Source organism: Curcuma longa, chromosome 19, assembly GCF_044706935.1.
Source record: "Curcuma longa cultivar G26 ecotype Majalengka, Jawa Barat chromosome 19, ITB_CL_G26_1.1, whole genome shotgun sequence".
NCBI classification, from domain to species: domain Eukaryota; kingdom Viridiplantae; phylum Streptophyta; class Magnoliopsida; order Zingiberales; family Zingiberaceae; genus Curcuma; species Curcuma longa.
Genome location: NC_133879.1, coordinates 323,650 through 337,214, shown reverse-complemented (window position 1 = coordinate 337,214; position 13,565 = coordinate 323,650). Strand labels below are relative to the sequence as shown.

Here is a 13,565-nt window from a genome sequence, read left to right as displayed (position 1 = left end):
AGACTTAAATCCCCTAGTCCAGAAGGTATGGATGCAGAATTGCTCACCAGTTCTTGGGATCTCATAAAAGAGGGCATTTTCGACATGATTCAAGAATTTTCAAAGGCTTGACATTAAAACATTGAACTCTGGCTTTCTGGAGCTCCTACCAAAAAGAAATGTGCTACTCTGGCTTTCTGGAGCTCCTACCAAAAAGAAATGTGCTAATACGCCAAATGAATTTAGACCCATTTGTACTTAAGAATATCTCAATTAAGCTCCTCTAAAAGGTGCCTTCAAAGAGACTGCAACGAGTAGGCACAACACTTATTATTAGTACGATTCAACTTGCAAAGAAGAGTTTGTGCGCAGTAGATATCTAAGTAGATATCTAACAGTTATGTCTATCTCAGAAACAAATGATAAAAATGGACTTTGGAAGAATTTTGTTTTGATAAAGTGAATTGGAAGATTTTTTTTTTTTTTGATTTTCAAGTTCTAGAGATTTCCTCCCTGTTAAAAAATGTGCCTGAATGAACTCATCACATGCTCTTATACATCTGCCATACTCATATTTAAAGGGGAAAATGGACCATGGTTCAAAAATCAAAGGGGCATCAAACAAGTAAATCCTTTATTTCCCGTATAGTTTATTCTCAATGGAAGTCAGAGAGAAGCAGCAAGCAAGGAGTCATTCAAAAACTTCATTTGACACCTGACCCAAAAGATACACCTACAGCACTTCAATATGCATATGATACTATCCAATTTTTGAAGGTTGTTAAAATGCGGCTATTAAACCTCAAGATTCTGTTAGCTCACTTCACCTTATTTACAAATCTAAACACTATCTTCAATAAAAGAACATTAAGCATTGTTGGAGGAAATCAACAGCAAAGTCAACAATTATCTGTTGCGTTTGGCTGCAAAAATCAACAATTACCTATTGATTACCTAAGTTTTAAGTTGAGCCACCAGGAGACCAAGGACTAGTAAGTAGCCTTTTCACCCTTGGAAAAATGATATCGGTCCATCCAAGGGAGACTCACATTGATAAATATTGTTTTGAGCCATTTTTTGGTGTATCCAGCCAGTGTGTTCCAAATTCCAAACTAGCATATCTTAGAGGCAATACAAGATGAGAAAAAAAGGTTTCCTATGGTTCAAATTTAATAGCAGCAACACAACATGGTCCAACTTAGTAGCTTGGCAGACTTGCACTAGACTTGTTTCACTTGGTGGATTAGGAATAGTGAACCAACAGAGGCATAACTAGGCGCTCTGCTTTGTGGTTTGTAATGGCATTTGCTGAATTCAAAAATTGAAGAAAACAGTCTCGGATGTCCTAGACTAATTATTTGGAAATGTACACATGATAAGTACCTATGTCTGGTCTTAAATGGGATGATGTTTTTGGCTTATTCTCATAAAATCTGCATATGCTTTTCTTCTAAAAGGCGTTTCGATCGACTCTGCCACGGATTGGTAGCTTTGGTCATCCTATGGCTCAAAGAAAGTGAAAATATTCATCTGGCTTCTCTTATTGGACAAAGTTCATACAAAATCAATACTGCACAAAAAGAGCATTGATCTCGAAAACACATGCATTTTCTGCAATAGGAAAGATGAAACCAGTACTCACTTATTTAGAGATTGCACACATACCAACTTTGGTTGGTTTTGTCTTGCAGAAGCCATCAATATGATTATGACAGAGTTGATTAGCAAGACTTTTGAGGATCAGGAGCAAGTGAAGATCACACAGAGTTATTTTCACATGGGTGGAATCGGCACGGTATTCAGAATGGAGCGATGTCAAAGCCATTCAACCAATGAGTGAGTATCTACGTTCAAGCTAGTTACACAGGGAATTGTTAAAAGAAGGAAATGAGCATTGCATACTCTAAAAAGGTAATCCAGAATGAAGAAACTTATTCCAATTAACTAGTTATCAACTTCGACTTTTCAGCTGTATAAATACACCTTTTAGTTATTGCTTATCTTCAGAATCCTGCTGCTACTAACAAGGCTGGGTCACTAATTCTATTAAAAAAACATTTGATAGGTTGGTGGTCTTTTGTTTTGTTTTGTCGTGATCAAGTCGATCGGATATCCCGTGTACCTGAAAGCTCTCTTTTGCCTACTTATGGGTAGGAACACTCTCCTACCTTAATATCATTTTTTCTAAAAAAGTCTTGATGGCCTAAAATGTAACAGCTCATTTTTAAAAAATAAAAATAAAAGGATTTTTTCTCCTTGATCTTTGGCTCTCATTTTCTTTTCTTTTTCTTTCTTTTCCCTTGAACTAATCAAAGAATAAAAACAACATACTAGGAGATTCGTTGGATGCTTTTTATTATTTTTAATAAATTTCAGACTTTTTTTAGCATTTAAGATATTTTTGATAATTTTCATCTTTTATAAGTTAAAATTTTGAATCTATATAAGCGTTTGTTTAGTTGATGTTAGGAATTATCTTTGTTATTGAATAAAACCTCTTTTTTGGTAAAATCTAGAGATGACGGTTTCTCTTTGGTTTGTCAATTTCTCATCTTATTTTCTCCACAATTGCTCTCTCCTTTCAGTCTATAGAATAATCATTATTATATCCAGCGTCAATTGGTATTAGAGTCCATTAAATCCAATGGAAAGTCATCATGGTTGTGGTTGCGATTGCAATAGGCAGGTTCAAATTGAGGAAGTCGAACACCATGGTCGTAGCATTTAGAACATGATGATGATTGAGGACTTGCAAAGGCAAGTCACAAAATTAACTCAGCATTTAGCAACAAGAAATTTTGAAGATTGTGAGATCTCAAATCGTGAATCTGAATCTATTTTTGAGAACCTATATCATCATCGTGCTACATACTGGGAACACCGTGGTCGAGAGGAGCCTTATGGAGACCTCAATTTTAGAGTTGATATGCCCGAATTTTCTAGTACGTTACAAGTTGAAGGCTTCGTTGATTGGATCAATGAAGTGGCTCATAGTTTTGAATATAAGAAAATTCCAGATCAGATAAAAGTGAAATTGATTGCCATTGTACTCAAAGGTCAGGCATCAACATAGTGGGAGCAATTGTGGCGTTCACAAGACCGACAAGGCAAGACCAAAATAACTAACTGGGATAAGATGAAGAAGAAGATGAAGGGTCACTTCCTTCTTTTCAACTACACCCAAGCTTTATTTTAGCGACTTCATGTGTTGAAGTAGATGTGAGATCGGTCGATAATTATATGGAGTTATACTAGTTGATTGCTCGAAATGACTTATCTAAGACAGAGGAGTAGATTGTGGCATGATACTTAGTGGGGTTGTGCCAGCCCTTGCAAAATGCCCCAGTCTTCATTCGTTGTGGACGGTTTCAGATGCCTATTAGTGTGCATTGACCGTTAAAAAATAGTAGAATCAAAAACCAATGGTTAGAGGCGACCAAAATAGTCGGCTAGTTTGCCCTCGGAATTCACGTCCTTTACAACATAGCCACCATAGAGTAATTCTAAGACCTTATCATGTGTTATCGTTGTGGTGAATATGGACACAAGATAAACGAATGCAAGAAACCTACTCCTGCTAATTAGAAAGGCAAAAGTTTATTGATTGAGGAAGATGATATAGAGGTAATTGGTGAACCAATGTGTGATTATGATAAAATTGACGAAATGTTTTATGATGATGACCATGAGACCTTAGTCGTTCACAAGAGTCTGCTACCTCCTAAGGGTGATTTAGGGCATGATTGGTTGACAACTAATATTTTTCACACTACCTACACCATTGCGGATAAAGTTTGTAAGATGATCATCGACAACCGTAATTGTGAGAACGTAGTGTCCAAGGAGGCTGGCTAGAAATTACAGTTGACAACAGGCCATCATCCAAAGATATATAACTTGTCGTGGTTGAATAAAGACAGTGAGGTAACAATAGACAGGCGATGCCTTGTATCTTTTTCAATTGACAACAAATATTTTGATAATGTTTGGTGGCCATTGATGCATATCATATATTGTTGGGGCGACCTTGGTAGTATAATCGTAGTATTGTCCACGATAGACAGATGAATACTTATACCCTTCACATTAAAGGGAAGAAGATTGTGTTGGCGCCACGACAGAAAGGAACGACTGTAATTTTGGTAGCTAAAATTTCTAATATGCTTTCTATATCTAGGTTTTTAGACAAGATGGAGCATAGATACGTAGTCTATACTTTGTTGCCTTGCCAAGTCAGATCCCATGGTGTTGTGCACGATAGAGGATCCCGACGAGCACATCATGGTTGGAGCTGGGTTCCCCTCAAAATCTGCTTGAAGGACTTGCAACATGATTTCATGGGAGGAGCCGAGATAATGGTATCCTACCTGGTAGTTTACTTCCGAGAAATTGTGCTCGAAAAGTCATGCAAGACCGTGATGGGCAAGTCCCCCAACAAACACAATCACCTATACATGGAAGCATAGTCCATGGATGAGGGTCTCACCGAGGCTATTGACGACGGACGTATTGGTCCCCCCAAGGTGTTGTCCAAGATCCTGTCGGAGGAGTTCGGCTAGGACAAGGAAAGAGGCAATTTACATGACACCAAAGCATGCAATGAGAAATATACCACAAAGATTCAGAAACCGCTTGTACAAAAAATGATTTAGTAGAAGAATAAACCTTTAGAAGACAAGGACCAAATAAAGCTACTCAGATGCTAGATGATCTTCCTCTTGGACTACCACCTGATACTATTTTAAACTTGAGAATAAAATTTTTTCAACCCGGGGCAACTGAGATAGCAGATTATAAATGAGCACTTTGGTCATGATAACACACTGGCCCTTATCTCTATTAATTTTTATTTGCCCAAGTTGACTAGTGATGTAGTTCACTTTGTAGATCGATGTTATATATACCAGCGGTCAAAGAGAATTCTCACTAATACAGTCTTGTACACTCCCTTACCTGTTCCTGAAGCTCCTTAGTTTAATGTCAACATGGATTTTATATTGGATTTATCCCACAACCAATATACCTCAAATTCTATTCTAGTTGTGGTTGATAGGTTTTTTGATGACACATTTTATAGCTTGTAGGAAGACTATAAATCCTGTCCAAATTGCCTATCTTTACTTCAAGGAGATCATGTGTTTACATGGTGTTCCTTGATCCATAACTTCATATCATGATAGCAAGTTCATCAATCATTTTTGAAAGAGTTTATGGGGAAAATTAGGAATACAAGTTGAACTTTAATAGTACATACCACCCATAGACAGATGGTCAAGCCGAGGTGGTGAATGAGAGTTTGGGCAATCTTCCGAAGTGTCTGACATGAACTAAGTTGAAGCAATGAAATTTAGCGTTACTTCAAATAGAATTTGTCTATAATAGATCAAGAAACATGACCACAAGTTTGAGTCCTTTTGAGGTTGTCTATGTGGGAACCCATCCAGGGTACTGAATTTAGCTCATGTCCCACGTATAGGTTGATTTAGTCTTAAAGAAGATGAGATGACAGGGTATCTTCGGAGCATTCATGAGCAGGTGAAATTTTCTATTTATGAGAGCAATACTAAGTACAAGACTCGAGTCGATAGTCATCGTTGTCAAATACTTTTTGATATTGGTGATTTTGTCTGAGCTGTATTAACTGGTGATCATTTCTCTGTTTGCCAATATAATAAGCTTAAAGATCGAAAGATTGACTAGTGTGAAATACTATAGAAGATCATTGATATAATGTATACAAGTTGTGTCTTCCTAGTCACTTGAAGACTTATAATGTCTTCAATGTGAAGCACTTGACTCCATATTCTGTGGATGGTGATGATACTAATATAAATTCGAAGATGAGTTCTTCTTAACTGGGAGCAAATGATGTAGGAGGATTGATTGGATTTTTTTTATTTTCTTAGGTTTTTTTATATTTAAGATATTTTTGATAATTTTTATCTTTTATATTTGAGAATTAAATTTTTTTAGATGAATAATATTTTTTATAGTGTCATTTATTTTTTTTATTTTTAATATTTTTTTTTCAAATCCATATATTTTAAAATATTATTTTTGATGTTTATAATCGAATTAACACCAAAAAAAGGGCAACGCAAGGCGGGGATCATTCCAATTGGACTGTTGGATTCTCAGGGGTTTTACTTAATCCAACCAAACAATCCGGCCACGACCTTTTTCTAATCGTCGACAAAGTCGTCCTCTTCGGTAAACCCTTCTCTTCCAACAAGTGATCTCATTGTTTTCATCAAGCTCGGCCTGCTAATTATTCTACTAATTTCTATCAGCATAAATTATGTCGTTCACGTAAACAATTGCCTAAATGACTTCTACGTGACACTAGACTAACTATTATAACAACAATCCAATTAATTAACAAAAGCAAAACATTGTTGTATTACGATCTCATTCAATTGCATTTGCATCAACAAAAAACTCTCCGGATTTTGTTCTTGAAGCAACCATTTCCTGCAGCATCCATGGATTCGCAGCAGTTGGGCGTCATCGGCATCCTCAAAGAAGCCGCCTGCATCCCTCTCAAGAACAAGAAGTTGATGCTCCCCATCATCCTCCTCTCCGCTCTCTCCTCCTCTCTCCTTTCCCTCAGCAACTACGTCTCCATCTACCCCCTTCTGCTCAACTTCATCATCAAGCTGTACGTGCTGAACCAGGAGGACCCCAGCACGCCCGAATTCTTCGACGCCATCGTAGGAATCAAAGCCGACGCCGAGGACTTCCTCCACGTCTACAAGGTCTTCATCGTCGCCTCCTACTTCTTCTCCCTCCTTGTCATCCTCCTCGTGGTGCAGGCATCGGCCATCACCTACTCCGGCAAGGAATGGACGCTAGAGGACTTGTTAAAGAGGATCAGAGGATCATGGAAGGCGGCTCTGGTGACCAAGGTCCACTTCACATTTTTGTACATTGGCTACACGATTCTGTCGGTGTCTCTGATAGCGGTGTTCATGCTGGACTCGGAGGGGTCCGTTGTTTGGATTGCAATGGGTGTAATTCTCGGTTTGTTGGCGCGTGTGTTTTATGTGTACTTGGGCATGGTCTGGATGGTTGGACTGGTGATGTCTGTGTTGGAGGATGGGTGCTGGGGGCTTGAGGCGTTGAGCAGGGCAGGGGAGGTGATCAAGGGAAGGAGGTGGCAGGGGTTTGCAATTGCCACGATTCTTCTTGTGGCTGATGGGGTTTTCACTGGAGGATACGGTTTGGGGATGGGGAAGAGCCATGCTCAGGTGGAGAGGGTGGGGGTAACAGGAGCCATTGCGGTAATTGTTCTGCAGCTACTGAAAGTGCTGTCCATGATGGTGTATACTGTGTTCTACTGTGAGTGCAGGGGGATGAATCACAAACAAGGGGAGTTCACTTATTCAAAGGTGAGAAATTCTACTGTTACTCATAGTGATGATGAAGCAGTCCTCCAAGAGATTTGAATTTGTGAGAGAGGACTTCTTTTGGTTGCATAGTTGTTTCCTATGATGGCATCAATAATTCAGTTGAAGTAACAAACTCTTCTTAATGATCCCTTCGTGCTAAAATATATAGTTCTGCAATCTTTTACTGCGACGATTACCAAAGTCAACAGTAACTTTGTTTTTCGAAAAATCGAATTTCTGAGTGGCCAATCGATTTTATTTACTCAAAATTAGATACAGAATTGCAGTATCTTTGAGAGTCAACTTATCAATATGAAACTTAAAAGACAGACAAACCAGGCTTCCTGAGGAACAAAGTCATACTTATTTTGGACATTAGTGTGACAAATTTAACTCATGTACTTCTTCTATTTTCCTTTCTGTTCCGGTTAAATACCGCGGATGGTTAAGCCACCAATTAACGAACTGTCTGACGAAGATGATTCTAGGACTAGACGCGGCGGAGAGGTTGAGTTGGAACCAACCGGAAGTGCACCTGAATCACACTCAAAGAGAGGTTAAACTGGTACCGGGGAGTCCCGGCAAACCACTTCGACGCTCAAGTTATGGTTCCGGTGAAAGAATGAGGAGAACGAAGAGCGAGTAGCAAGAACAGTAAGAGTTTCAGAGAGCGGACCTCTTGCATGATGGTGAGTTACTCTTTTTATAACCTGCATTAAGGTTTTGTCTATAGGACTGGATGATGTACGCCTCACATCGTCGCACGCTACCGAAAGTAACTCCCTTCTGTTCCCTCCACTTTTTGCTGCATATGCAAGGAAAAAGCATTGGAGGAGATTGGATCTAACACCAATATCTTCCTTTTGGTAGTATGTGCAGGGCTAAAAGGCTAGAGATAAGCCACGTCTAACGGTTTGATACACCCTTTATGCGGTGGCGCAGAAAGGAGGGGTGTCAGAGGGAACCAAACTTGTGTTATCTGTAGACAAGTCTTTCTTCGAGCGGCGGCACCCAAGGTTAGGGTGTCAGAGACTCATAGCTAAGGCTAGGGACTAGCCTAAATGAGGTGGAGTGGCTGAGACGGTATGTGAAGGTGAGGTTGGCCGAGATGAGGGCAGTCGAGACAAGGCTGGCCGAGACGGAGTCGGCCAAGTGGCTGAGGTGAGAGTAGCCGCTGGCCGAGACGAGAGTAACTGTTGGCTGAAATGAGAGTAGTGGTTGGCTGAGACTAGAGTGGCTGCTGGCCGAGAAAAGGGTCACTGCTGGCTGAAATGAGAGTAGCAGTTGGCTGAGACTAGGGTGACTACTGACCGAGATGAGAGTCACTGCCGGCTGAGACGAGAGTCACTGCTGGCTGAGACGAGAGTAACTGCTTGGTTGTTGGCCGAAATGAGAGTAGCAGCTGGCCGAGACGAGAGTAGTCGCTTGGTCGTTGGCAGAAATGAGAGTAGCGGCTGGCCGAGATGAGAGTAGCAGCTGGCCGAGACAAGAGTCACTGCTGGCCGAGACGAGAGTAACTGCTGGCCGAGATGAGAGTAGACGCTTGGCCGAGATGAGCAAGAGATGGGGTTAAAGTCATGCGGACTCACACTGACACTTCAGCCTTGACTTTGATCATCAGAAGACCCACAAGAGAGCCATGTCATCTATCTTGACCATCCGCATCACTTTCCATTATACCGTATTGAGACAAGCTTTGATAAAATTATAGTTATCTTGACCTTTTCATTTGAAGTGAAACAGTCTACTAATTATTTCAACAAAAGATGAAATCCGTCACCTCAGCGGCCTCACACGGTCTACCTCATAACTATCTGTGATGAGGTAAATCGGGAAGCAACAGATGACCACGATGGAGGAGGATATTATCTTGACGAGAGTAGTCGGTCGAAATGAGAGTCAATGTTGGCCGAGACGAGAGTAGCTGCTTGGCCGAGACGAGCAAGAGATGGGGTTAAAGTCATGCAGACTCACATTGACACTTCAGCCTTGACTTTGATCATCAGAAGACCCGCAAGAGAGCCATGTCATCTATCTTGACCATCCGCATCACTTTCCATTACACCGTATTGAGACAAGCTTTGATAAAATTATAGTTATCTTGACCTTTTCATTTGAAGTGAACCGGTCTACTACTTATTTTAGCAAAAGATGAAATCTGTCACCTCAGCAGCCCCACACGGTCGGCCCCATAACTATCTGTGAGGAGGTAAATCGAGAAGCAACAGTTGACCACAATGGAGGAGAGTATTATCTTGGCTTCGCCGAGATTTGAACCCTTATCCTCTTCTGCAACTTTGTTCCATCGTAACCAACTCAGCTATAGTATAAATTTATGCATCCTAAGACAACTATAATATATTCTTTCTATTGGATAAAATTAGTTCCGATAAGTATGTGGATGTAGTTTATATTGGTAGTTATTGATTACGTGGATTAGAAAAGAGAAAACATTGTAAGCTTACATCAAAACCAAGAAAACATTGTAAGCTTACATCAAAACCAAGAACATTGATAAATATATATTAAATAAATTATGCAATATAAAATATGTATATGAATGAACTCTTTATATCAAATATAATATTATTTTTAAATTTTAAATTATAATATAACTTATTAATGGTACTCTCAAATTATAGCTCAGACAAATCTTTGGATTGACACATCATGCACATAATTTATACTTTATATGAACTATGTATATTGGAGTCCATAGCTCACAATATTCTTAATTAGTTACTTAATATATCATATTTTGGGTTGTCATATTATGCATCAACAGTCGAGTGAGTTGATCAATTGAAAATCTTATTGTGCTTAAGATAACCACATCAGTCGACAAGTACTTAATGACAATTGACTAACGCAAATCAATTGAATGCCCCAATCGATTGGGAAACCTTTTTGCCTGACCATGTGACCATTAATTGACTATTTTTAAATATCAGTCAACTGATATTAGTAGTCAACTGCACTAGCCGATCCAAAAATTTTATATGCACGACCTTGGAGACATCAGTTGATTGTTATTGTATGACATTTAACATACTAAGTCAGTCGAGTGCTCTAATTGATCCAAAAAAATTTTTATGCTTGATTTTATGCATAATAATCGATTATTACTGTATGACAACTGACTGAGAATATCAGTCAAATGCCACAATCGACTCAAAAAAATTTATGTTCGCTGTTTTTGACACATTAGTTGATTGACCTAATTCATCAGTCGATTAGTCATGAATTTATCAATTTTCATGGATCAAGCATGATAATTTTTCAAAAAATTATGGTGGCTTTTAGTGACTGCCACTGTTCTTCATGAAAATCACAAAGAACTTGAAACTCTAGATTTTCTTACACCAAATCTTGACGAATGTGCATCATTTTAATGCGTTAAATCAAAATCTAGCGTAAAACAAATGAAAACATCGAAAATCCTAAATTTATTACTTTAAAATCGATGAATTGACCTGTGACAATAATACCACTTGGAGGCTTTCTTAATTATGAATCATAAAATCAAATTCTAGCATACCTTGAAAATTCGAGAAAGATTCATACACAAAAGATCTAGTTAACATTGAAATTTTATAGTATAAATTAAATAAGCGAAATAAAGACGATGAACCTGAATTAATGCAGCAGATTTGCCATTGTCTTAGCGTCGATCATCCATGAAATCTTGATCCTAGGAAGAAGAAATAAGAGGCGGATCTTTCGTAGGAAATAGGGTGCCAACGTCATACTCTTCTTACCAATGAAAAGTGGAGAGAGCTCAAGTTACTCTTTTCTTCTTCGGCTAAAAGTGGAATTCGCCGCCCCAACAATCCCACATGATCGACCCCATGAGAGCTCAAGTTACTAAATCTTTGAGGACTACGCCCTATTTATAGTAGTGGACCCGATCCTATTATCAGTTAATCATTAATAACCGAATACAGATTAATGAGTTTTACATATATAAATTCATATTTAATAGCACAAATCCATAATTAACATATATAACACGGATGCATATAATAGATACATCTTCGGGATCCTGTATTAACAGAAATTTTATGCACCAGACTGTTCTATACTCTCTCTACTATCTTTAGATCATTTAATTAATTTGTTGGCAATGACATAAAATAGTATGTTACAAAATAATATACAAATTCATCAAAGAATAACAAGATAAAATTCAATTATTCTAAATTAAGTACTCAATTTCCACTAGATCCATGGTTTCGTAAAGTGTTGTTACATTTTGTGGGTTCTTGCTGCTGTGGCCTACGGGTGTACTGCATCTCACCACCTGGCCTGCAAACTGCGTCTGCATGGCTGCACAGCCGATGCCCTCCTGCTGCTAGCGACCTTGCTTTTTCATGGCCCACACAATCTGCAACTAGTATATTTCAACTTAAGACAGAATTTATCATCCCAACGTTCTCACATGATTGGTTTCACAATCATTTATGAAGAAATAAATCAAAAAGTTATAGTTAACTATGACGGAGAAGGACATTGTCTCAGTTTCATTGAAATTCGATCTTTATCCATTTTAATAAATTTATGATAACTCACTCAACTATGTTTCAGAGATATTCTACAGCTCAAACAGCTGCTATATATAGATCAGTGACTAGGGAACGCAATCAAAGGATGCTGGGCATCTGGATTGGCCACCGTATGCGCTTCCCGATTTACCCTGGTGGTCGGTGAGAAACTTCCGTGGGACCGGACCAACCACCCCAGAAATAGAGATATAGCTACTAGAATTATCATTTTTTTTTATATATATAGATCAGTGAGAGTTGCTAACACAAATAAATAAAGTTCGGAATTAGTGTCCGTTAGAAATGCAGTGGGGTCCACTGAAATTTTAGGTGAGGAAACATAAATATTAAGAATATAAAAATATAGATTGAAGTGGAAGAGTTACTTCAGTACAATAGTTTTTATAATTTGCTCTTTTATTTTTTTTATTTGCTCATTTGTCTCTTAAATATATGAAAGTTTCTAATTATAGTGCAAAATAAAACCATCTAAAATATATTAAAATTAATCAACAATATTAATTAAACTCTTGTCAACTTTAATTTTTCAAATGTTTTAATAGAGGATTGATTTAATTTTATTGTTGATTGGTAAATCATTGTATTTTTTTCATTTTTATACCACTTCACCTATATATCTTATAAATGGGGAGTCCTCGGGGCAATGATGCAACGGTAGGACATCCGGGTTGTGACCTAAGGATCCACGGTTCGATCCCCAGCTACGGCGTATTTGTATGAATTTTCCTTCAAATGGGGAACGCAATTAAAGGATGTTGGGCATCTGGATTGGCCGCCGTATGCGTTTCCCGATTTACCTTGGTGGTTGGTGGAAAACTTCCGTGGGATCGAACTGACTATCCCAGGGATTGAGTCCATGAGACTGACAGGATTTATCATTTTTTTTATAAATGGGGATGTTTGATAGAAATGGAGGTGAAGACAATTCTCTCTTCCTCTACTATTAAATTATAACATATCATCTGCACAGTGCTCTTTAAGGTATCAACTCATAAATAATTCTTATTCTTAGCTTTATCTAAATGTTCTCGAAGAAGCACAATATTTAGATTTAATATTGATGCTCTCGAAATATCATAAATTTTAGTTTTATATTTATGTCTTTAGTTTTATATTAATGCTCCTGAAGTAATATAATATTTAGATTTAATATTGATGCTCTCGAAGTAGTACAAATTCTAAATTTATATTAATTGATACTCTTGAAGAAGCACAACTTTTAATTCTATATTGATGTTCTTGAAGAAGCACAACTTTTTGTTGATGCTACTGAAGTAGCACAACATAGATTTATGTTGATATATTGATAGATTTATAATTTAAAATATAAAAATTTAAGATTTATCAATATTCTTGAAAAATATTGATCTAAGATATAAGTTTTATTAATGTTCCTAAAGAATATTGATCTACGATCTTAACACATATCAATATTCTCAAAGAATTTTGATTAAAGATTAAGATTTGTCAAATATAATATTTTTGTGTGGATACTGTTGGATTGTAAGGGTGTAAATATAGTCCCACGTCTAAAGTATATGGAAAAGATCATGGGGGAGATACTGCCCAGTAACTAGACAGACTAAAATACATGGAAAAGATCATGGGGTTAAAAGGATGGAAAGTATCTCCATTA

General features: G+C 37.8%; 1 protein-coding gene across 1 annotated transcript; it reads left to right on the top strand.

The window, feature by feature from the left end:
• Positions 1-6,461: 6,461 nt before the first annotated feature.
• On the top strand, positions 6,462-7,424 carry LOC141812697 (uncharacterized). The gene has a single exon (XM_074700708.1). It carries the CDS (start codon positions 6,462-6,464, stop codon positions 7,422-7,424), a length of 963 nt encoding a protein of 320 aa, XP_074556809.1.
• The last annotated feature ends 6,141 nt before the right edge of the window (positions 7,425-13,565 follow it).

Coding starts and splice junctions, on each gene's coding strand:
- LOC141812697 (XM_074700708.1), top strand. CDS start 6,462: ATGGATTCGCAGCAGTTGGGCGTCATCGGCATCCTCAAAGAAGCCGCC.